General features: G+C 47.5%; 6 protein-coding genes and 1 pseudogene across 7 annotated transcripts; 6 read left to right on the top strand and 1 right to left on the bottom strand.

Moving 5' to 3' along the window:
* The first annotated feature begins 3,339 nt into the window (after positions 1–3,339).
* H257_10174 (hypothetical protein) lies at positions 3,340–4,994 on the top strand. The gene is made up of 4 exons (XM_009836636.1): positions 3,340–3,795; positions 3,849–4,223; positions 4,274–4,446; positions 4,544–4,994. The coding sequence occupies exons 1-4, from the start codon at positions 3,403–3,405 to the stop codon at positions 4,860–4,862; spliced, it is 1,260 nt and encodes a 419-aa protein (XP_009834938.1). The 5' UTR covers positions 3,340–3,402; the 3' UTR covers positions 4,863–4,994.
* Positions 4,995–9,794: 4,800 nt separating this feature from the next.
* H257_10173 lies at positions 9,795–9,867 on the bottom strand (annotated as a pseudogene). Its single transcript has one exon. The product of its transcript is annotated as a tRNA-OTHER (tRNA).
* Positions 9,868–9,933: 66 nt separating this feature from the next.
* H257_10172 (hypothetical protein) lies at positions 9,934–11,570 on the top strand. The gene is made up of 3 exons (XM_009836635.1): positions 9,934–10,812; positions 10,921–11,102; positions 11,243–11,570. The coding sequence occupies exons 1-3, from the start codon at positions 10,063–10,065 to the stop codon at positions 11,532–11,534; spliced, it is 1,224 nt and encodes a 407-aa protein (XP_009834937.1). The 5' UTR covers positions 9,934–10,062; the 3' UTR covers positions 11,535–11,570.
* A 1,274-nt stretch (positions 11,571–12,844) lies between these two features.
* Positions 12,845–15,549, top strand: H257_10171 (hypothetical protein). Its single transcript, XM_009836634.1, has 4 exons — positions 12,845–13,457; positions 13,521–13,841; positions 14,523–14,704; positions 15,191–15,549. Exons 1-4 carry the CDS (start codon positions 13,068–13,070, stop codon positions 15,456–15,458), a joined length of 1,161 nt encoding a protein of 386 aa, XP_009834936.1. The 5' UTR covers positions 12,845–13,067; the 3' UTR covers positions 15,459–15,549.
* Positions 15,550–17,804: 2,255 nt separating this feature from the next.
* On the top strand, positions 17,805–18,146 carry H257_10170 (hypothetical protein; the record flags this gene model as incomplete). The annotated part of the gene is made up of 1 exon (XM_009836633.1): positions 17,805–18,146. One exon carries the CDS (start codon positions 17,805–17,807, stop codon positions 18,144–18,146), a length of 342 nt encoding a protein of 113 aa, XP_009834935.1.
* Positions 18,147–18,175: 29 nt separating this feature from the next.
* Positions 18,176–18,367, top strand: H257_10169 (hypothetical protein; the record flags this gene model as incomplete). The annotated part of the gene is made up of 1 exon (XM_009836632.1): positions 18,176–18,367. One exon carries the CDS (start codon positions 18,176–18,178, stop codon positions 18,365–18,367), a length of 192 nt encoding a protein of 63 aa, XP_009834934.1.
* Positions 18,368–18,394: 27 nt separating this feature from the next.
* On the top strand, positions 18,395–18,847 carry H257_10168 (hypothetical protein; the record flags this gene model as incomplete). Its single annotated transcript, XM_009836631.1, has 1 exon — positions 18,395–18,847. One exon carries the CDS (start codon positions 18,395–18,397, stop codon positions 18,707–18,709), a length of 315 nt encoding a protein of 104 aa, XP_009834933.1. The 3' UTR covers positions 18,710–18,847.
* Between the last annotated feature and the right edge of the window lie 1,330 nt (positions 18,848–20,177).

Genomic DNA, 20,177 nt, shown 5'->3' with positions numbered 1-20,177 from the left:
GGGTTCTTTTTTCGAAATGACATTTTGTGTGATTCGGGAGGCAACTTTAAGTGTCCGTCATGCCATCCCTATGCTCTCATGGGCCCACTGAGCCTCCAACATTTAAGGATCACATTTCCTGCATAGCTCAATCGGTCAGTGCTCAACATACACGTAACACTCCTCGCTCGCGCGACCAATTTCTGCTAAACCAATGTAATGCTACAGTTATCGAAGAAGGTTTGATAGTCCTATGAGTAGGTATGATAGGAGCTTCGACAACTACAGGGTGGAAGAGGTGTCGAAGGATGCAGGAGGATACTGTAAGTAGTGCGGAGAGGAACTCATATGAATGTGGCTACAGTACGTACTTGGTAGTCTCTGCTTGCATATCTCGCATCCAAGCAGCAATAATGATTCAACCTCCCGTGTTCTAACTTTTTGTGATTCTGCAATGAGAAATTTCGATCTGCCGCGTCTGGCAAACTCGGTGCTACCGATACTGTAATTGGGCTTTGGCCCATTTTGACCTTTTCAAAACAAACTTAATATTTCATCTCGCAAAAGGCCGTTTTCTTTCCATAATTTGCCAGACGGGCCCTGAAAACTCAATAGTGCTAGGCGCGAGAGACAAACATCGTCTCAAGAACGGCAAATGATGCGGCGGTACCGCAAGCGGCTAGTGGAATCGGGCGTGTTCTTAACAGACCAAGTCTAACCGCTGGATCGTGGCGCAACGTCAGTTTACCCGTCCATTGGGCGCCCCAGCGGTGCGGGGAGCTGACTGGATCACGCAGGATCTGTACCCATAACACCGACCACACGCTGCGTTTCCCTCCAATGATGTGGAGTTTGCCGATTTCTACATTGACGGGTCCAAAACCCAGACTGCTTTCAGTTCATTTGGCGATCCCAGCGCACGAATCCGGCGTCCTCGAAGTGTACACCCGGCCAAAAAGCTTTGCCGAACAAGTGCGGGGCAGCTAGCCCCCCATCAAGCTCTGGTTACGTGAGACCAAGCCGTAAAAAGTTGTTTGTCCCAACAATGATTACAATGTTTGTCGCAATGCCGATTGTGTTTGTCCAAGCGATTACTACGTTTATCCCAATCGATTGTAAACTAGTACCGGTACGACTAGTTCATGCGACGGCGGGTCCTCGTCTTTGTCCGTTGTGACAACGCCTCGTCGTCGTGGATGTTTTGCGCGATAAACACACATCGATGTGGCTCATGGAATTCCCGGCATAAAAAGCTCACCAACGTCTGGTGATGGAGCAAGTTGTGTCACGGCGTCTACATGTACAGTGTACGTAGCCCTTGCAACAGCAACTAGACAAGTTCCATACTGTAGTGCGACGTGTCGAAGATACACAATGTTCCTAACGTAAAAAACCAGTTAACCAATTTAGGATACCTCTGATAGTGAATTGCCCAATCACACCTCTCGTTATTTGTTGTAGTCAAAACCTCTGTCATATAATGCCAACCCTTCCGTCACGTTGATGAAATGCCAATTCAGCGTAGAAACCGTTGATTATAGTCATTCAAGATTGGTTTTGAAGTACCCTTGTCGACACCGGCCACATTGGGTTGGATCTGAGGTTGTGTCGAGTACAATGTAATAAACTGAGTGAACATTATTTTCACTCCTGAAGTAAAGCTCTCGAAACCTATAACCTCGTGTAAATGCTATTTAACCAGTTGTAGCTGCTTACCCTACCGTAACTGTAAGCACAAAATTTCAATGCTTTCACACATACATCCTTCAAGATAAAAAGAGTTATCCTAAATTGGTTTTGGGGTTTCGTACTTCGAAGTACCGGTAGTAATTATGACGAGAAAGCGATACGTCTTGTCATTTGGAAACAAACACTACTCCCTCATGTTCAGAACTAAAATATCGTAACGGACTAACGCCTCCAAAAAAAGTTTTAAACTGGTCTTTTGCGTTATCGTCCATCCTAGCGAGTTAAATCTCGTCCATCCTAGCGGGTTAAATCTCGTCCATACTAGCTGGTTAAAACCGTCCATCCTAGCGGGTTACATCTCGTCTATCCTAGCCGGTTAAATCCTAGCATCCTAGCCAGTTAAGGCTTTTGGGAGGCTGGTGCTGGACCGAATCAGGCCCACAGCGCAAGAGAGTGTATCAATTCTCAAGCATTTGTACGACAGGGGGTTCGTGAGCTTGGTTGACGAGGCGGCGGGATGGGGGGTCGACGTCTTCAGTACCCGCCCGACATGCAGCAGCAAATGTTGCCCGCCTAGAGAGGCAACAGAACGGCGAGCCATTGTCACAGCAGGTGGGGGGTCATACTGGTACCGGTATTGGAGGGGTAACAACATACTTTGAAGTATAATTATTGATGCAAATTGACATTGTTGGAATGCCAAAAGCGCGGCGCATATACTGCTACAGCCCAGAGGAACGACGATGCGGCGTGCATGTTGCCGCCCTCCCATTGGCCTCCCAGAGAAGCTCTTCTTCTTCGCCATCATCCATCCCATTTGTTCAATGCAGAAATTGGACGATTTGCATTTGCACGATGTTTCTAGCAAGTTCTTCTCATGGAGAAATCTTGTCAAAGATGCATGAGTAACGTTACAATACCATTAGTTTTCAATTGACAGTGTGGGCTAAAGCAGGTACAATACAGTGGCTTTAGGTTTAAATTGACGTCTCCTTTCTTCCTAACCTCGGCAACATCGAGCCTTTCAATAGTGGTTCCACGTCATGGTCGGTACCTGGCATACACCGAAACATCCGACGAGTTTTTCCCACAGCGAAATACTATTGATGTTCATTACTCATTACTGTATTGCTCCTGCGAGGCATTCCCCAATTAAAGCAGTCCCACTGTTATTGTGATCCGAAGTACTCGTTCCATGAGGGAATCATGCCGTCTGGATACACTTTACTACTGAGATATAATGCTAAATCCCCGGGGTTAATTGCATCACGAGTGGTTAGCCATCGCTAACCACTGAAATGCTCTTCGCCACTAGTAAGAGGAGAGGTGGTCAGATGGATACTACGTCCCCCATGTTCTAGAACTGGAGTAAACACCAAGTTCTCAGAGAAGAATCAGTGAAACTGTTATACAAGTAATGGTAGCTGCATCAGCAGTATTCCCTGTTAATCAGGGATTTGTACTGATGCAGCTACCATTACTGTCCAGTAAGCTAACGTAAAGTACTGCCGCATCACAGACGAATCTACATTTGGACACGACGAAGTCAAATGACGTTTGACTGATCCATGGTCGTCAGGATACACCTACCCTCACGGACCATACAAACCGTCATACACTCGTCATACATGCCACTGTGCTTCACCTATAAATAAATAAATATACACACACCCACACCCAAGCCCAATCGAATTGCCACCCATGGTGCGAGTACTGTATTGATAGGCCAGTGTCATGCCAACGTCGATGGTGCATTGCGACGCTGCGCGGCCTGCTGCTGCTGCCGCTGCCACCACAGCCCCGCCCTTCGACCCCAAAGCCGAGCGACGCATGAAAGAGCGGCAAAAGATGCAGCGGTACCGCCAACGACTGGCCGCCAAGGTCGTGTACTTGAAGGACTTGACAAAGAAAATGGAGTCCCAGATCCGAGTGTATACTCTCCAGCGGCGATCGAGTCGAACGTTGTTGGCATGGGAGCACATTGCATGCGCTCTGCGAGAAGAGAGCGACGCCACGACCACAACCAACGCAGCGCTGAGAGACCAGTGCACGCAACATGCGACGTTAATCCGATCCATGAAGCAGTGGGTGATGCAAGTCGCCGGTACCTCTGCCGACAGCGTACCCGTACGGCGCTATCGATTATCATCTCGTCGATTTTACGACGCACATGTTTGTAGGTGTCTCCCACGTGCATGTCGAGGCGACCACTGCAAAACCTGACGCTGAGTGCCGACCCATATGCTCGCCGCCTGGGCTTTGACTGGATCACTAGGCATCTGTACCACAACTGCGACAGCGCGTTTCAGCGCATGGGGTTCCCGGCTTCTGCCAATGAGACGCTGGCGTCGTTCTCCGTCGACATGACCGATCCAGATTGTTGCATGTACACGTGGCGCAGTCAGCGAGAGTTCCCTGCGTCCGTTGAGTACGTGCGCGATGTGTTCGCCCGGCCCAACCTCGTCGGGCAGATGCACGGCACGTTCAGACGGCAGTCAACGTTGCTGCAGTTACCCGAGACACTGGACAGCCTCGTGATAAGCCAAGACGACGAGGTCGGTCGGTGTACATCAAGTTTCAGCGTAATCACGAGTGTATACCGTAGATTTTACGAGACTTTCAAGGCATGTACACCCACTCCCAGTGGACCCCCGACTGCTTCGTCCACTTTCTCGCCCGAGAGTTCAACCAACCCGGCCGCTGTGTGTTTGTTGCTCAAAACATCAACGACGACGCGGCCTTGGTGAACGGCCTACTCCAACGGAATCGCATGATGTGGTATGAACCTGATATCATGATTCGTCGATACGTGTTGGGATGATACTAGCTGAAGGATTGGTTTTCGTGTTTCAAAGTATGACACAGATGGCGGTAGGATTGCACTGGACCGCGTGGCTCCCGACCGCACGTGCGTCCGAGCCATGTGCATCAACTCTCACGGGTTTATCCAGGGGGGTGGCTACAGCAGCTTCGAGGAAGAGGCCCTGCGATGGGGTTGCGACGTGTCGGCTCTCCCGACGGACGACCAGCGCCATCAACACTTTGAACGGCATGTGCTGAACGTGGGAGGCCGCAACGGCAACTCGTTTGTCGAAGATTTTGACTGCAGAGTCAACACCATGCGATACGGTGATTCTCGCGTATCGACGCATGGACTTGGTTTGTGCAACCATCCTCACCCCAAGACCGAATAAAACACAGCAATAAGCACGTGATGTATATCCTTACTGGAGGCTGCGGGAAATGATCAACTTTACAATCCTCAAACGATATGGCATTACATTCTTCATCATCGTCATACAACACGCTAGAATGAAATCGAGTTAAGCCTGAGGAAGAAAGCAGTGGTGCACTGCTTTTAATATCCATTTTGAAGGATTTCCATCGCTCTCAATCGATTGCGCTGAGTTGCTGGACTCCACACAAAACGGTTGCATAACTATTAAAAATATGACATTTCAATGTTAGGAAATTATAACATATCAATGTATGCTATAAATTATAGCTCAAGATGAGAATAATTGTTTGTTTGTCATCTTCACGCTACATTTGGAGTTTACGCCAAAATGTTGTCTTTAGTGTGCTGCTTCGTGGCTCAGAGATCGCCGATCAATGCAAGAACATGGTAGTGTGTACAGCAGCATCGATACTACGTTAATGAAGTATCATGGACTGCTTTACGATGCTTATTGCAGGATATAATCATACGCAAAGTAACGTTAAGCTATATTTCAGTTTTTTGGCATGTTTGAGGTCACTTCACGCATGCTAAATAATTGCAATCGGCGCACATCACGTCTTATTTAGTAGCCCGTAACCATGGCTTCAGTTTTCATATTAAATGTATCAAGCCCAGACATGCCGTTGCTGGGCAGTTCAACGACAAAGTCATGTACATGTACTTTCTCGATAGTTAACATTGTCATAAATTATGACAAACATTGAAGTTAACGTGATGCTATATTTCGATGTTATCTTTTTAAATTATGACATACTTATTTATATTCAAAAAACCTAACGGTATTCTCGTGGAATGCAGTGGATACTTTTCCAAAGGGCATCTTAACTGGCGGCCAAATTTGAAGGCCATACGTATACGTTTTGAACAGTGGAATCCAATACAAACAAGTCGCCTTGCACCAAAACTAGTCTCCTTCGTCTAGACATACGTTCATCCTCGCTTATGTCGCCGAGGATGGCTACTGTATGTCCGTCATTTCCCGCAGCCCCCTGTATGTTGCTAGTTATCGAAGGAAATCAGGCGAAAGTGATCGTTGCGCGATTGATTCCCTTCCAGATCTCATTTGTTCGGGGTCTTGCATGATGATGAATAAACCAAGGAGATCACGTAAGTGCTGTACGAGAATGGGAATTGTTTAATGTACTACTACTACGGCTCGTAACCACGAAGTGCGCGAGCTCCTGCATACTAGTATCCGCGACGAGTACTACGTAGTACTACGTAGTAGTAGTATTGTTATTTATATTAATTGTAGTACTACAGTAGTATACACTGTAGAACAACGTATACTAGTACTATTAATATTACTTCGAAGTACTACAGTACGTAGTTCTATTAATATACTGTATTCAAACATTCATAACGCCATACTCTATAAATACAGTACACCGTTGTCCGTAGCTATTAATAGTGTGGGCACTTAATTAATGTGGCTTCCTTATTAGTGTAGGCTACATTATTAATAGATTAATAGGGAGTGCTCCTCTATGGCGACCTTCAAATACATGGAAATATAGCGTATTTGGTGAAGTCTCCACTTCGTAGCTGATACCGGTATGGTGCAAGTCATCTAAAGACTACAGATCGGCCATCCTCAGGAGGAGACGTTTTACTATTAAACGCCTCGGTTCTTTCAGTTAAACCCACTAAATATTGACGTTAAATCATTATTAGTTACGTTTTTTACCTGGTAATTAGATTAAACATTGTGAATAATCCGGATACAATGAAAACGTTCGTATGGATAAGTGCTGTATACAAAGACCAAGATATACTTGATACTCCTTTTCGGCCAAAATGTACCTGGTTCCATATATCTCCGTACAAGAAGGCCGGTTGGTTTAAATTTTATTACTCGATCAATTTTTCACCAATCGAAAATCTGAACCGTAACTTCTGTTGGGCTTGTCCAGTTCTATCGTTATTACGGTATGTATATCTATCTTCCTAAGTAATATCAATACAAAGTTGGAATAGCTGTCGAAAGTCAAGGCGTTTATTTGTAGTCTTTAGGTGACTTGCACCATATATATCCTCAGTATCGACGCAAAATGCACCAAATAGTCTACGCGTTGGAACTCAAGCACGTACGCATGTAGTGAATGCAACTGAAAACAATCGTTGGTCATAATTACTACCTGTAGTATTAGAGAATGTGGTGGATTTAAAGTCATTTTTGCCTACACTAATACTTCGGAGGTAATATGTAAGCTTACCTCGGAAGTAATATGTATATTTCAATAGTGCAGGCTACACTATTCATTTTATCCTATACTACGTAGTATATAATATTACCTGAAGGCTACACTATTCATGCGTTGGACCCCTCCAAATGTTGTTTCGCCAATAGTGTAGCCTCCTGTTAAGATACATTCTAAGAGCATCTCAACCGCGCGACTGTAATCACAACCGTAATTTTCTACTACTACCGTATACCTTATGGATCTGTACCCCCGAAAATGTCAGTAAAATCTGATCGAAATGGATACAACTCAATAACGTGGTCTGATTTCTTTCGAATGCGTTCGGATTGGTTACTTCAACTACTTCGACTTGTTTAATTGGCTAGAACGAGATAATTGGATAGTTTTGACCAATATAGCGGATTGGGAACAGGTAGTTTTGGACTCGGTGGCAGGTGACGTCATGTCGGCGTTGTTCAGGCCGGTTGAACAGTGCTGCACGAGATAATTGGATAGTTTTGACCAAGCGACTTGGGTACAGCCTTCCAAGGTACCACCAAATCGTACTTTATTGACACCATACAGCAATTTGGGTACAACTCGATAAGGCAAAATCATGGGTACTACTGATCCATAAGGTATACGGTAATACTACTATTCGAAGTTACGGATAATTTCTCTATTATCCGGTAATTTAGGTGATATTTGGTTTGCAGCGACACTTACAGTAAATTTTCTCGTTTTACGGTCGACAGTAAACGTAAACACCAAATTTCACGGATAACGTACATATATCCGAAATTATACCGGATACAACAAATGCTATCCGGGAAAACCGAAGTTTAATTTTAGTGCCAAATATACGGTTTTGTCGCCGTAGTGGAGATGCTCTAACTCCTGTGATGGCGGTTGATGCAAAGAGCATAAAGATATTACTCCATAACGTTAATAGAAGTATGTAGGCTGTGTATAAGAGCAAAATAATGTGATGTGGTATTCAGGACTCGGTCAATTTTAACATGTCCCACATCACCACTTGCCTACCAGCCCAATGAATGTGGTCAACCCTCATTCATCCATACAGCCCGTGACACCTCCTTGCCCGTGTGATCACGCGGTTGCGCAAGACGTCTTGGTGGTGGTACCCATCGCAAGTGCTGAAGTGGCAGCTTTCGCACTTGCGATGGGTGCTACCAAGACTACTTGCGACACTGCATTGCCCACCAGAGCCGCCACGGCATTGAGAACGACTTACTGTTAAATAGTCTCCAATCCACAGTTCCGATGTACTAGATACCAAAGTAATTCTAATCCCACGTAGAACATGTGAAATCGTCGACCAAAACATAACTTTTCCAGAGCCTTGACCTCTCCCCGGGACTTCGTCCTACCCCGAAGTGACCACGTGTGGTGCTTTGTTCCAGGGTTTGTAAGTAGCAAGTGGTTAGCGACAGCTAACCACTTGCAACACACACACCCCTCGTGGGAAGGAGTGTGGTACACCAAGATTCATTAGTACTACGTACAGTTTTAATAAGTAGTACCTTAATTATTTTATCGAGTACTTCTGATCTGAGGATTGGAGACTTTTTAGGCTATCCTACGGCATTGCGACCCAACCCACTGCACAACATATGGTTAGCTGTAAGGAAGAACCACATTGGAAATAGTCGGGGTGAACTCATCAGAGCACAATTCTCCACACACAAATACTCTGAGCTATATTATGGACCTAGATTCCGGACGTCCTGGAGGGGGGGAATAGCTCAGGGTTAAGGGAGTTGTATTAAAGAATTGGTTCGAATCCGAGTCCCGCCATTCTTTTCGACGAATTCAAAAACCGTCACACCTGAAAAGAAGGGTCTCTACAAATTGAAGCGTCCAAACAGTTGGTACAAAATTGTAGCCTCTGCTGCCATGTTATAGCCAATTGTGAAGGACTCTTATTGGATGGTACTTACAGTAAAAGGTTCGAATTCGCTATAAGTACGTCCGAAATTCGCGTGGTTTGTCTTAAGTACTTCGAAGTAATCAATATTGAATCACGCTGGAAGTTCTGATTGGCTGGCTATCCTTATCCTTTCTGTAAGAGCCAATCAAATCCACTCAAAATTGGATTAGCCAATAGCGTCGATTCGTGATTCGTTTCGGCGGCGTGATTTCGATTCGACAGGGTCTGGAAATTTGTACCGATAGCAAGGTGGCTCACCTTGCGAATTCCATTGACAAGTCAGTAACCTTACCACTACATTGATACTCGGAGTATTACTACGGATATTAATACTACTAGTACTACGTAGTACAGAGTACTAGTACTAGTGATACTCGGAGTAGTACTACGGATATTAATACTACTAGTACTACGTAGTACAGAGTACTAGTACTCCGTATACAAATGACTACGTATACAGTAGTACTACGGTACTACGTACTTCGAAGATTAATTGAGTTTGGATTATCATTTTTAAGACATTCCTCGCGAGGGCCGACACTAGAACCACATGTTATGGAACCGCTTCGCCAATTGTAACGCGGCTGCACGACCAGGGGCGGTGTGTAATCTTCGGTTTTTTTCTTCGCGCAACGCTTCATACCTCGTGCTTCGACCGATCTTCTTCGAAGTTCGGTCCTCGTTTTTGTACGCAGCCCTTGTTATCCGGATTCCCTAGGGGAGGGACGGATAAATCCTTACGGAAATAATCCGGGGAATCCGGGGATCGAACCCACGACCTTTGAGTTAAGAAACCGATGCTCTACCACCTGAGCTATCCCCCCCCCTACGTACTTCGAAGAGTAGGTATAGGTAGTGTACAATTTGTGTGAGGCATTGTGACCAACGCTCTGGAATTGTGGGTTATTTCGAGCACACAACACATATGGCGGCACACCTGCTTTGGCGATGGGTCACGCTTCTGCTGCTTCTTCCATTCCGCATTAACGCGCTGCACAGGCTTCAGTGGCGAACAAGGGATGACTGAAGGGGGGCGGCCGAAGACGGATCCGTCGCTGAAGAAGGCGAGGGAAAAGGCCAAGATGCAGCGCTATCGTAAGCGCCAAGCCGACTTGTACACGCAGCTGAACGTGGAGGCGTTCCACTTGGAGTCTCAAGTTATGCACCACGCAAATGCCGTCGCCCAGCGGCGCGTCCTGCGTCTGTCGGCAGTGTCGTCACTTCTACCGTGGAAGGAAGTGTTGGCGGCGATTCGAGATGACATGGACGAACTGACGACGGCCAACGACGCATTGAGGGCCCGCTCGCAGGCTGTGGAGAGGCTAGCCAAGGCCATGCAACGATGGGTGCACAACGCGCAGTACTTTCCATCCCCATCGTCATTGTCGTCGTCCCTGCACGCATCTGGAACGCTATGTCGAACGCCGTGGCGCCACGTCACGCTGGACGCCGCCCCGGCCACGAGAACGCTCGGGTTTGACTGGATCACGAAGAACCTGTGCCACAACCACGAGCTGGTGTTCCAGCAGTGTCATTTCCCGCCCATCACGTCGCCGGACCGCGTGGCCGACTTTGGCGTCGACACGACCGACGGCATGGAGCGGTTGCAGTATATTTGGCGGATTCAAGATGACGTGGCAGTCCCACTGAGCACAGTTCGGGATGCATTTGCCAGACCCCACTTTTTGTCCCAAGTGCTGGGCAAACACTTGACCAATACGAGCAGCGTCAGTCCACACATTTCCGCTGCCATGCAAGCTGATGAACACGTACGTTGGGGTCATATACATATATATATAGCAGGAATCTATACTATACTATTAATAGTACTACGTAAATTTAGTAGTATATTAATCAATGTACATATTGTATTCTAGCTTTTAAGTGATTTTGGAGGCCACGCGTGCTACTTTCATAGCCAGTGGGGGGCGACTTCGTGGGTGCATTTTCTCACGCGGGAGTTCCACCTAAGCGACGACCGGTGCCTCTTTGTAGCGCAGTGTATCCACGAGGACCCGCTGATGCCTGCGTCGCCGTACTCGCGCCATCGCATGATCTGGTATGAATAAGAAGATCAAGGATTGCTACACTGAAGTGTTTGCGTTTTGTATGCTATATTATCAACCTGGCTGTACACAAGAGTTGTTGTCGTCAAAGGGGGTTGATGACATGCGTTCGATTTGCGATAACTTAATGTAGGTTTGCATTGGATGAAATCACACCAGACACGACCAAGATACGCATGTTGTGTGTGAACGGGCGGTGCTTTAACATGAACAGCGGCCCGGTGCCTTTGGAGGACGAAGCGGCGCGATGGGGGGTTGACGTGGGTACGAGAGCCGGCGGGATGGCGACTTTGCCTGCAGAAGACGACGTGGGGGACAAGGAAGCGTGGATTCTCCAGCGCATCACGCAGGTGGCGTTGAAAAATGTGACATCGTTCCAGCGAGATCTATGTGCCATGCTCGCCACTCACTCGGCCCTTAGTTAGAAGAAACGAGATAACTTTAAGGGGTTTTAAGCCAAGTTTAGTTCTGTTGGATTGGACACAAAGATGCCATCACCTGAGGCTGATCAGAGGGTGTATGTCGTCTGCTACCAGTTGCCATAGCGGTGACCCTGACGGTCGCTGCTGCCACCAGCATATCCTAGTACGAATCCCATCCATAAGTCCATCAAATACAGTACTCCCTTGGACAAATTTAGTGTGTGAAGTTCGTGTGACACTGGTCGATTTTTACATCAAAAGTTAGTGTAGTGCAAGGAATGGATGGATAGATTTGGCGAATCAGCACAAAAGTCCAAATATTGGGTAAAAGGACAAATATATACGGGTATGTGCAGTACTCTGTCCGAAATACCTACAGTAGGTGTGCGGTGAAAATCATATAGGTACTGTACAGTGAACGGGGAAATTTAACCGTGTAAGCCACTCCTCGAATAAGCCACACCTCGAATCGAAGTAAATCATGTATTTGGAATATGATTGGAGGGCATACTACGAAGTTCGATGAATATTGATGTTGTTTTGACCAATGAATTTGTTTATGTGTGTTCTGCATGGTGATTGGCTTTAATATCTGATGAGTAATGGGTAACTTCTTTAAAATTCCCGTTCGCACTGTATACGAATACCTCCAGCACATTCGAAACGACGTCAAGAAAACTACGCAACAAGCCGTTTCACAGCCCCAGCGAAATTCGTCGGTCCGTGCTGCCTGTTAAGGGTCCATGTCGAATTCACTGGATGAGGGCTCTGTGGATGGCTTCACAGGCACGTCCGTGGTTTCCTGGCGATGCCAGAGATATACCGATATTCCTAGTAACACCTTCGACCACAAGGGATTGTATCGGGTCGACGTGGAAATGACTGATTCACCCACAACATGCTGTAGACCCAAATTAAATAAGGGAATTTTAGATAACCCAAACAGCCAATCAAAACGCACAACGCTTGCACAAATAAGTAGAGTCATTTGGATTGCCATTGCAAAAACCACGACACCTGTGTCAGCTAGGGTAAAGGCACTCCAATGGATAGCTATCGCTAACTACTTGGGTGACGCACTTAACCCCGGGAATAACAATATCCTTCGAAGAATGTGCCCACCGGGGGTACATGTAGGTCGCAGTCCAGACTAGAAGTTCCTCCTTTACATATGTGCTGTCGTCTTATCTAAGGAATTCCCCCCAGCAGGTGTATTTTGGGTCTAACAACAGCAGGGGTTATACCCTGCTGTTGGGAATTAGGCATTAGGATAATCCTACCGGTAGTACTAGTAGAGCTGGGCAAACGAAGAATCGGAGTTCATCATTAGGGGTACATAGCAAACCAGTGCGCTTAGTTCGTGATAGGATGAATTCGTTGGAGCAGCTTGCGTTTTCACAGCATGTGGCTACACTATCAAGGAAATTGCCCTATCCTTCGGGGTCTAAAGTAGGGTTTTTTCCCAATGTGCATCCAGGTTGGGTTGTGGACATGTGAATGAATCCCCCCTGAATTGGGTACATTGTTGGAAGTAGGATGGAGGACATCATGAAGACCGAAGGGTCGCACGACAACCAACGCATGACGACAGGAGGTCCTTTGGTCGACGAAGACGAAGCCAGAATCCTCCACAAGCGAAGGCTGACCCGGGAAAAGATGCAGCGGTACCGCAAGGGGATTGTCCGCAAGTCCAGTGCGCTCAAGCACCAAGCCGTGGACCTGCAGCGCGAAATCGAGCGTCTGCTTGCACGGCAGACGACAGACAAGTCGCCATGGCTGCTGTCGTGGGCGGATGTTGCACGGGCGTTACGCGACGACTCGGACGCGACCCGCAACACAAATGGGATCCTCAGGCAACTGGTCTTGCAACAGGACCGCGAGATCCGCACGATTCGAAGTTGGGTCCACGGGTGTCAGGTCTTACCGGTACAGCCCTTCTCCCCTCATGCTTCATGCTTGATCGCCTTACACCCCCGCGGCATCGTGTAGAATTCGAGCTGGCGCAACGTGTCGCTGCTCGAGCACCCACAAGCGCGCAAGCACGGCATCGACTGGATCACCCAACACTTGTACCACAACACCGATCGAGTGCTGGAACAGTACGCGTTTGCGGCAGTGGGGTCCGGCGTCCAGATCGACGACGACACCATCATCGACACGTCCAGTCCCGACTGCTTCCAGTACGTTTGGCGGGACCAGCGGGACATGGACGTTCCGTTCGACGTTGCCGCGCGCGCCCTCACCCTCGACTTCTTTCACAGCTTGCTCGCCCACGGCACACCCCTCGCTGCGATTCCCACGGACGTCGAGGTACTCCCGGCAGTCGAATCGAGAATCACGAATCGACGCTATTGGCTAATCCATTTTTGAGCTGGATTTGATTGGCTCTTACAGAAAGAACAAATATATTCAACCAATCAGAACTCCAGCGTGATTATTCCATGTTGATTAGACAAACCACGCGAATTAATTTTGCAGTCGTGTTTTTTTTGCTTCTTTTTTTTTGCTCTCGCTCGGTAGATGGAAAAATTGTAGGGTTGTGTTTTTTATTCTTTTTTTTTGTATCAATTTGTTTTTCACCAATGCGTGTATTGTTGTTGACTTGGTACGAATTTCCAGTCGATCACGACTCGCTCCCATTGGGCAATCTGAAAAGGCTTGTCGCTGATTGGCTATATAAGGACTTGGTGCTTTCTGCGGAATAATTGGAAATGCCCATGAAACTGGGTTTACGAATCTCTACAAAATTGGGAACATTTGTATTGTGGATTCGGTACAAATTTCCAACCCCCGTCGAATCGAATAATCTCGCCGCCGCATCGAATCACGAATCGACGCTATTGGCTAATCCATTTTGAGTGGATTTGATTGGCTCATCTTACAGAAAGAGCAAGTATATTCAACCAATTAGATCTCCAGTGTGATTCAATCTTGATTACACAAACCAGGTGAATTTTTTAAAAGTTTATAGCAAATTCATCATATCTGTAGACACTAAACGAGCTTGGCGGAACCTGTCGGTACAAGACGTCGGTGGGCAAATTCGAGCAAATGAACCACCTCTACAGAGTGTTTCAGTCAGCCACACGGATTGTCTACGTCGGTCAAAATATCCACCACGATCCCCTGTACATGGACCACGCCCGCGACAACTCGTCGAACCGCATGACCTGGTACAGTTGTAGCACTTGCATGCATGTATATATTGTGCTTTCGAGTGAAATTTCGAGTGAAATTTCGTGTTGTGGCGTGGTTTCTCGTTGGAATTTAAATCGATTTGATTGGCTACTTCAGATGAGCTCAAAATTAGTAGCCAATCAAAACCTAAAGAAAATAATTGAACCAATCAGATCGATTGTGGATTGGTTTGGTCGGCGCGATTCGATTGCGCCCCGTCCCCAAATTTGTATCAAATCGACAATATGTATTGTCGTTTGTTAAAAGGTCCGCCGGACCTGCGAAACGGAATATAAAACTAAGTTTCAGAGGTACCACTGTTCATTATAACATTGATTCTTTTGCGCCAATGAATCCATCCTACTGCTTTACTACTCGATGTGTTGGCGCTTTCAACACAATCGCCTACAATAATTAGCGTATAACATATTTGGGTGAACATCACAATACCATGTATTTTCTGACAAAAAGACGATACGTAGGGTGGTGCTGGACAAGGCGTCTGCCACGACCACGACGTTGCGGAAGCTCACGATTACATCTCAAGGCTTCCGCCGCCACGATGGGCGCATGATTCCTCTCGACGAAGAAGCCAGCCTGTGGGGGGTGGGCCTGTCGGCGATCGCCTCGCCCGACGCCCAGCTGGACTGGTTTGCGCACAAGGTCACCCAGCTGTGCAACATGTACGCGAACATGAATGGCGGCATGACCACGCGACTCGACAAGTACTTGGCCAACGTTCCGCATTGATTGCATTGCGGTTGCAACGTCGTAGTATTGGGCTCGTTCGAAAGTGTATGTATACGTGTAATAACGTTAGTATATTTGTGTTGATGCTAAACTGGTGCGACATGGAGAATGAAACCAAAGAAAATATGTACACAAGAAGCGACAGAAGGATTTAGCTAACCAGATTGCAGGAAACTATCATGAACGTCGAATTAGTGTGTGAATTCAAATCGTGTGACCCCCAGGACACCTTTTTACATACAAAATTCAGTACAAACAATCGATCGATTTGGCGAGTCACTGTCAGCACAGAAGTCCACGTTTTGGGTAAAAGGACAATACCTGATATCGTTCAATATTTTGGAGGTATACAGTATTCATAGTATACGTCTGCAAAAGGATCGACCTTCTTACGCTGACTACATACTCGTGACTACTCTGTGGAAAAAGACATGATTGGCAAGAAAACTCAAATTATTACTACTACTACGTAGTACTACGTGTTAATAGTACTGAAGTAGTTCTTCAATAGTATATACATGACCTGTACTATAGGAGCACCTCCAAATTTGCGCCTTCTACGTAGTACTGCTCGTCATCATGAACATGCATTAACACGACAGTTAGTATTACTTCGAAGTATTGTGGATTCGATACGAATTTCCAGACCTCGTCGAATCGAATCTCGCCGCCGAATCGAAACACGAATCGACGCTATTGGCTAATCCATTTTCAGTGGATTTGATTGGCTCTTCCATAAAGGACTAGTATATTCAACCAATCAGAACTCCGGCGTGATTCAATATCTATTCGAAACAAACCAGGAGAATTTTGGAAGTTCACAGCGAATTCACAATATACTGGTACACAGTTTACATGATATTGTGCTTTTCACTCGTTTTGGCTGTTCATACCATAAACCTGGGTGATTGTTACATCGACCCCAGTGTTTTAGGCCGTGTTCGGACGCACCAATAATCCGTTTATTTCCTGGATTCCGACTCTGAATCCGATTTTTTGTGTTCGATTGACAAAAATAAAAACCATCGATTTTTATGGTTTCTTGGGGGGATTGATTGGTATTCTGCTTTTCAGAAATACTTTGTATTAATATTTTCGGAGTTTGGGGTTTCCGGGGTTTCGGGATGTTTAATCTAATCTCCGAGTACTGACAGTGATGGAAGGACCGTCGCAGTCGTGACCACATGTGACCAAGTTGTCCATCGCATGGTCCTCCTTCACCAAGTATTTAACCAGGTAAGACAGTTATGACCGTACTCATCTTCGTGGAGATGTATTGTATTCCTGCAGCGCAGAATAGGCTCTGCACTCGCTGGGGCAAAAACTGATGTGTATGCATGCAACTGAGAAAAGCTATGTTAGATACACGCAGTTACATGTATTTCATCCTTGTACAAGTCAGTACAAAAGTTACTTGTATCTCATCCTTGCATAACTCAATGTGTTCGTCAAAAACCCCTACGAGGTCGCTGCAACAACTTTTCGACAGAATCCGGATTCAAAAACCTAGATTATCATAATCCGGATTCTGGAGTTAGAATCCACTTTTGCTCCGAACACGGCCTTATTAGATGATCCGTACCGTGATTTAGGATGTCATGGGAAGTCGTTTATGCAACTCCCTCGCTTTTGCACATTTGAAAAGTGCAAATCGAAGGTATAGTATCTGCTATTCTCGGGACCAAATTACACAATTGACTGGTCATCATGAACAACTTTTAAATGACACACAGCGAGGACATGCGCCAGAGTTCTATCGTACAGCGATGTACACGTACGATGCCACATCGTAGAAAACCACGCCATCTTCTTGTTCCATCGGGTAGTACATGCAGGTAGCATGCACTACGCGATGGAATAACAGCCAAGATGTTTTGGTCACTTCAGCATCGCATGTGATTATTATTGCTCAAGAGTTATTTGCCATTTATAAACCCCAGTGAATTACTACGGAGTATCTATTAATAATATTCAACCTTTATTAATAACACAGGTACAGCAGAATTACCACTCTTTTAGCCACGTTAGAGCCGACGCCAAAACAAGTGCACAGCACAATATACGTATAACGTTAGGTCTACGTCTTACTAGTAATCGTTGTGGCCCTCTGCAGTACGTATCATATCTTTGCGATCCACCGTTGTTTTGCCAGTGTTCCCCGCGCATTGCATCTGTTTCGCATCCACAGATGCTAGCATATCCGGCATTGCCCCGGAGGTCACGAGGCCAGGAATCATCGGTCTATCACCTTGTCGCAGGAACGGTATTCGGAGACGACGTTCGAACGGACTTGCAAAGAGTCAACACCTGGGATCCTGTTCATTTTCAAATTTGCCTCTCCCAAGCATGAAGCTCTTCCGCGCCATTGTCCTCCTGTCTCTCCTCGACTTGCTCGTGAACCAAACCACAGCGTCGCACCACCACCACAAGACGGCCAAGCCAGTCAAGGCTTATGCGGCCGAAGACTCGAGCGTGGATGATTATGTTGCCCAGGTGCGCGGCAGCATGTGCTTGCCCAACGTCACGTGCGGCTCGGACGGCAAGTCGTGCAAGACCGACTGCGAGTTCCGGGTGGCCCAGTGCAAGGATACGGACCTGAAGGAAGTCGAGAGCGACAAGTGCGGTGACTCCGACATGCTCAAGTTGACGCCGTACAACCCCAGAACCTTGGACTGGACACGATCATAGCCGCGTTTCCCGACGCAGAGGTCCTCGCCATGGCCTCGGTGATCAGGTATGTCAAGGACACGGTGGACGCCAAGCTCGAAGCATGGAAGGACCAGCTGGGCGCGGACGCCCCCAGCTCGACCATCGTGCCGTCGGTCCTCAAGTCCAAGGCGCTCAAGCTCGAAGGCAGCTCTCTCGAGATCCGTGGCCCCGTCGACCGCACCTTTGTCTGGATCCCTTAGCTCAAGGCCGTTGTCGACGGCGTATTGATGGTCAGCAACATCCACACCTTCGTCGCCGAACGCAAACGGCAAACACCCGAGTCTCGGGTCGAGTGGATCCGCGGCTTGGAACAGATCCAAGCGCTCAAGCCCTCGATCATTATTCCGGGCCACGCCCTTCCCGGCGATCTGACCGAAGACGAAGCACCCGCGTTCACGGCCGCGTACTTTCGCGAGTTTGAAGCCCAGATCCCGCTGGCCCGCAACAGCACGGATCTTATTGCGGCTATGAAGGTTTCCAAGACGAGTCCAGCCTCGAACTCAGTGCCCAGGTCATCAAGGGCGAAAGGAAGTGGTAGTTGAAATGCAATAGACGATTGTATATATAAATGTTTTTTGTGGGATTTGGATGACTCCCTTTCCGAGGCACCTGGTGCCTAAGCGGAGCGGACCGCCGTGAGGATGCCCGCAGGGCCGCATGCGGCTCGCCGCGTGTGGTCTTGTGTTACAAATCCTTTGAGCGCGCTGGTTCACGAACGACGGTCACCAGCACGTCAAGGCCGCCCTCCGCGCGCTCGGTTCAAGCCTGCTCCAGCGCTACGCGACCTGGTGGTCGACGACCGTCGAGGATATGAGGCACCGTCACGCGTCGTGCGTGGTATGGTCTGTGGATGCGCCGCCAACAAGCCTCCAGGAAGGTCCGCCTTTTCCAGGCCTCCCTTCCAGCCTTTGGTGATCCGGATACCGTCCGGATAACGCTTGGAGATTTTGGGGGTGAAGACTCAGCTCGCATACTGTCCACCTCGAGCAGGGTGACTCCTGGTGAGTGGGGATCAACAAAGGGTCGAATCTCGCGGTGCGGAACCCTCCCAACGACCAAGTGTTCAATTTCGACTCCCGCACTTCGGCACAGCGCCTACGTATGCGAAATCCTAGAGAGCTCTAACAAGAAGTCTAAGATAACGCGAAACACGTTTATATATATATTATATATATATATATAAATGTGTTTCTTTTTCCTGCAAGAAGGTGACTCCCTTTCCGTGGCACCTGTGTCTCAGCGGAGCGGCTCGCCGCGAGGAGGCCCACAGGGCCGCATGCGGCTTGCCGTGTGTGGTCTTGCGACTGTTCATTGTCTGGCACCCGTACTGGCCCACACTCCGTCGGGCGCTCGGTTCAAGACCGCTCCTCCTCTCTAAGACAACAGCGCTCCACGCGCGGCGCTCGACGAACGTCGAGGATATGAGGTGCCGTCTGGTCCTCGTCGTGCGCACTGCTGTACGCGTGGATATATCCGGACAACCGGCTTGGAGATCTTGCGGGCGAAGATACCTCTTGGAAGACCCAGCACTCCACTTTCCGACCGTCGGAAGGCCCTACACTCTTCTTTCCGACAGTTCCAAGCATCCAGGCTAGTGCGCTTGCGTGCGACGCCCCCGACGATCAAGTGTTTACCTAGACTCACGCCTCATGGCACAGCGTCATGCCCATGTATTACCTAAAAGTTACGTGTATATATATATATATATATATTTTATGTTTCATGCCGCACTTCGGCACAGCGCCTACGTATGCGAAGTCCTAGAGAGCTCTCAAAGTAATCTAAGATAACGCGAAACACGTGTGTATATATGTTTCATGGGAGACAGCGAATTCATAGTCAGCATTTACTATACAGGGTATCCGAACCCAACAATCAATGTAACCACTCCAGTAGAATCTGTGGTATATTCATGCCATCAAATTTATTAGCTGAATGCTAACAACTTTTCTTGCCGGGGTGGAGGCCCAATTGGCCCGGCGACGGCTCGCCCGTCACCTCCTTAAAGTA

Source organism: Aphanomyces astaci (genome assembly GCF_000520075.1).
Source record: "Aphanomyces astaci strain APO3 unplaced genomic scaffold supercont1.26, whole genome shotgun sequence".
Classification (NCBI taxonomy): domain Eukaryota; phylum Oomycota; class Saprolegniomycetes; order Saprolegniales; family Verrucalvaceae; genus Aphanomyces; species Aphanomyces astaci.
Note: the sequence above shows the minus strand (reverse complement) of the source record. Positions and strands in the feature narration are given on the sequence as shown.

Coding starts and splice junctions, on each gene's coding strand:
- H257_10174 (XM_009836636.1), top strand. CDS start 3,403: ATGCCAACGTCGATGGTGCATTGCGACGCTGCGCGGCCTGCTGCTGCT. Junction 4,224..4,273: donor TGATAAGCCAAGACGACGAG/GTCGGTCGGTGT, acceptor TGTATACCGTAG/ATTTTACGAGACTTTCAAGG. Junction 4,447..4,543: donor CAACGGAATCGCATGATGTG/GTATGAACCTGA, acceptor AGATGGCGGTAG/GATTGCACTGGACCGCGTGG.
- H257_10172 (XM_009836635.1), top strand. CDS start 10,063: ATGACTGAAGGGGGGCGGCCGAAGACGGATCCGTCGCTGAAGAAGGCG. Junction 10,813..10,920: donor CCATGCAAGCTGATGAACAC/GTACGTTGGGGT, acceptor ATTGTATTCTAG/CTTTTAAGTGATTTTGGAGG. Junction 11,103..11,242: donor TCGCGCCATCGCATGATCTG/GTATGAATAAGA, acceptor AACTTAATGTAG/GTTTGCATTGGATGAAATCA.
- H257_10171 (XM_009836634.1), top strand. CDS start 13,068: ATGGAGGACATCATGAAGACCGAAGGGTCGCACGACAACCAACGCATG. Junction 13,458..13,520: donor ACGGGTGTCAGGTCTTACCG/GTACAGCCCTTC, acceptor GGCATCGTGTAG/AATTCGAGCTGGCGCAACGT. Junction 13,842..14,522: donor CGATTCCCACGGACGTCGAG/GTACTCCCGGCA, acceptor TCATATCTGTAG/ACACTAAACGAGCTTGGCGG.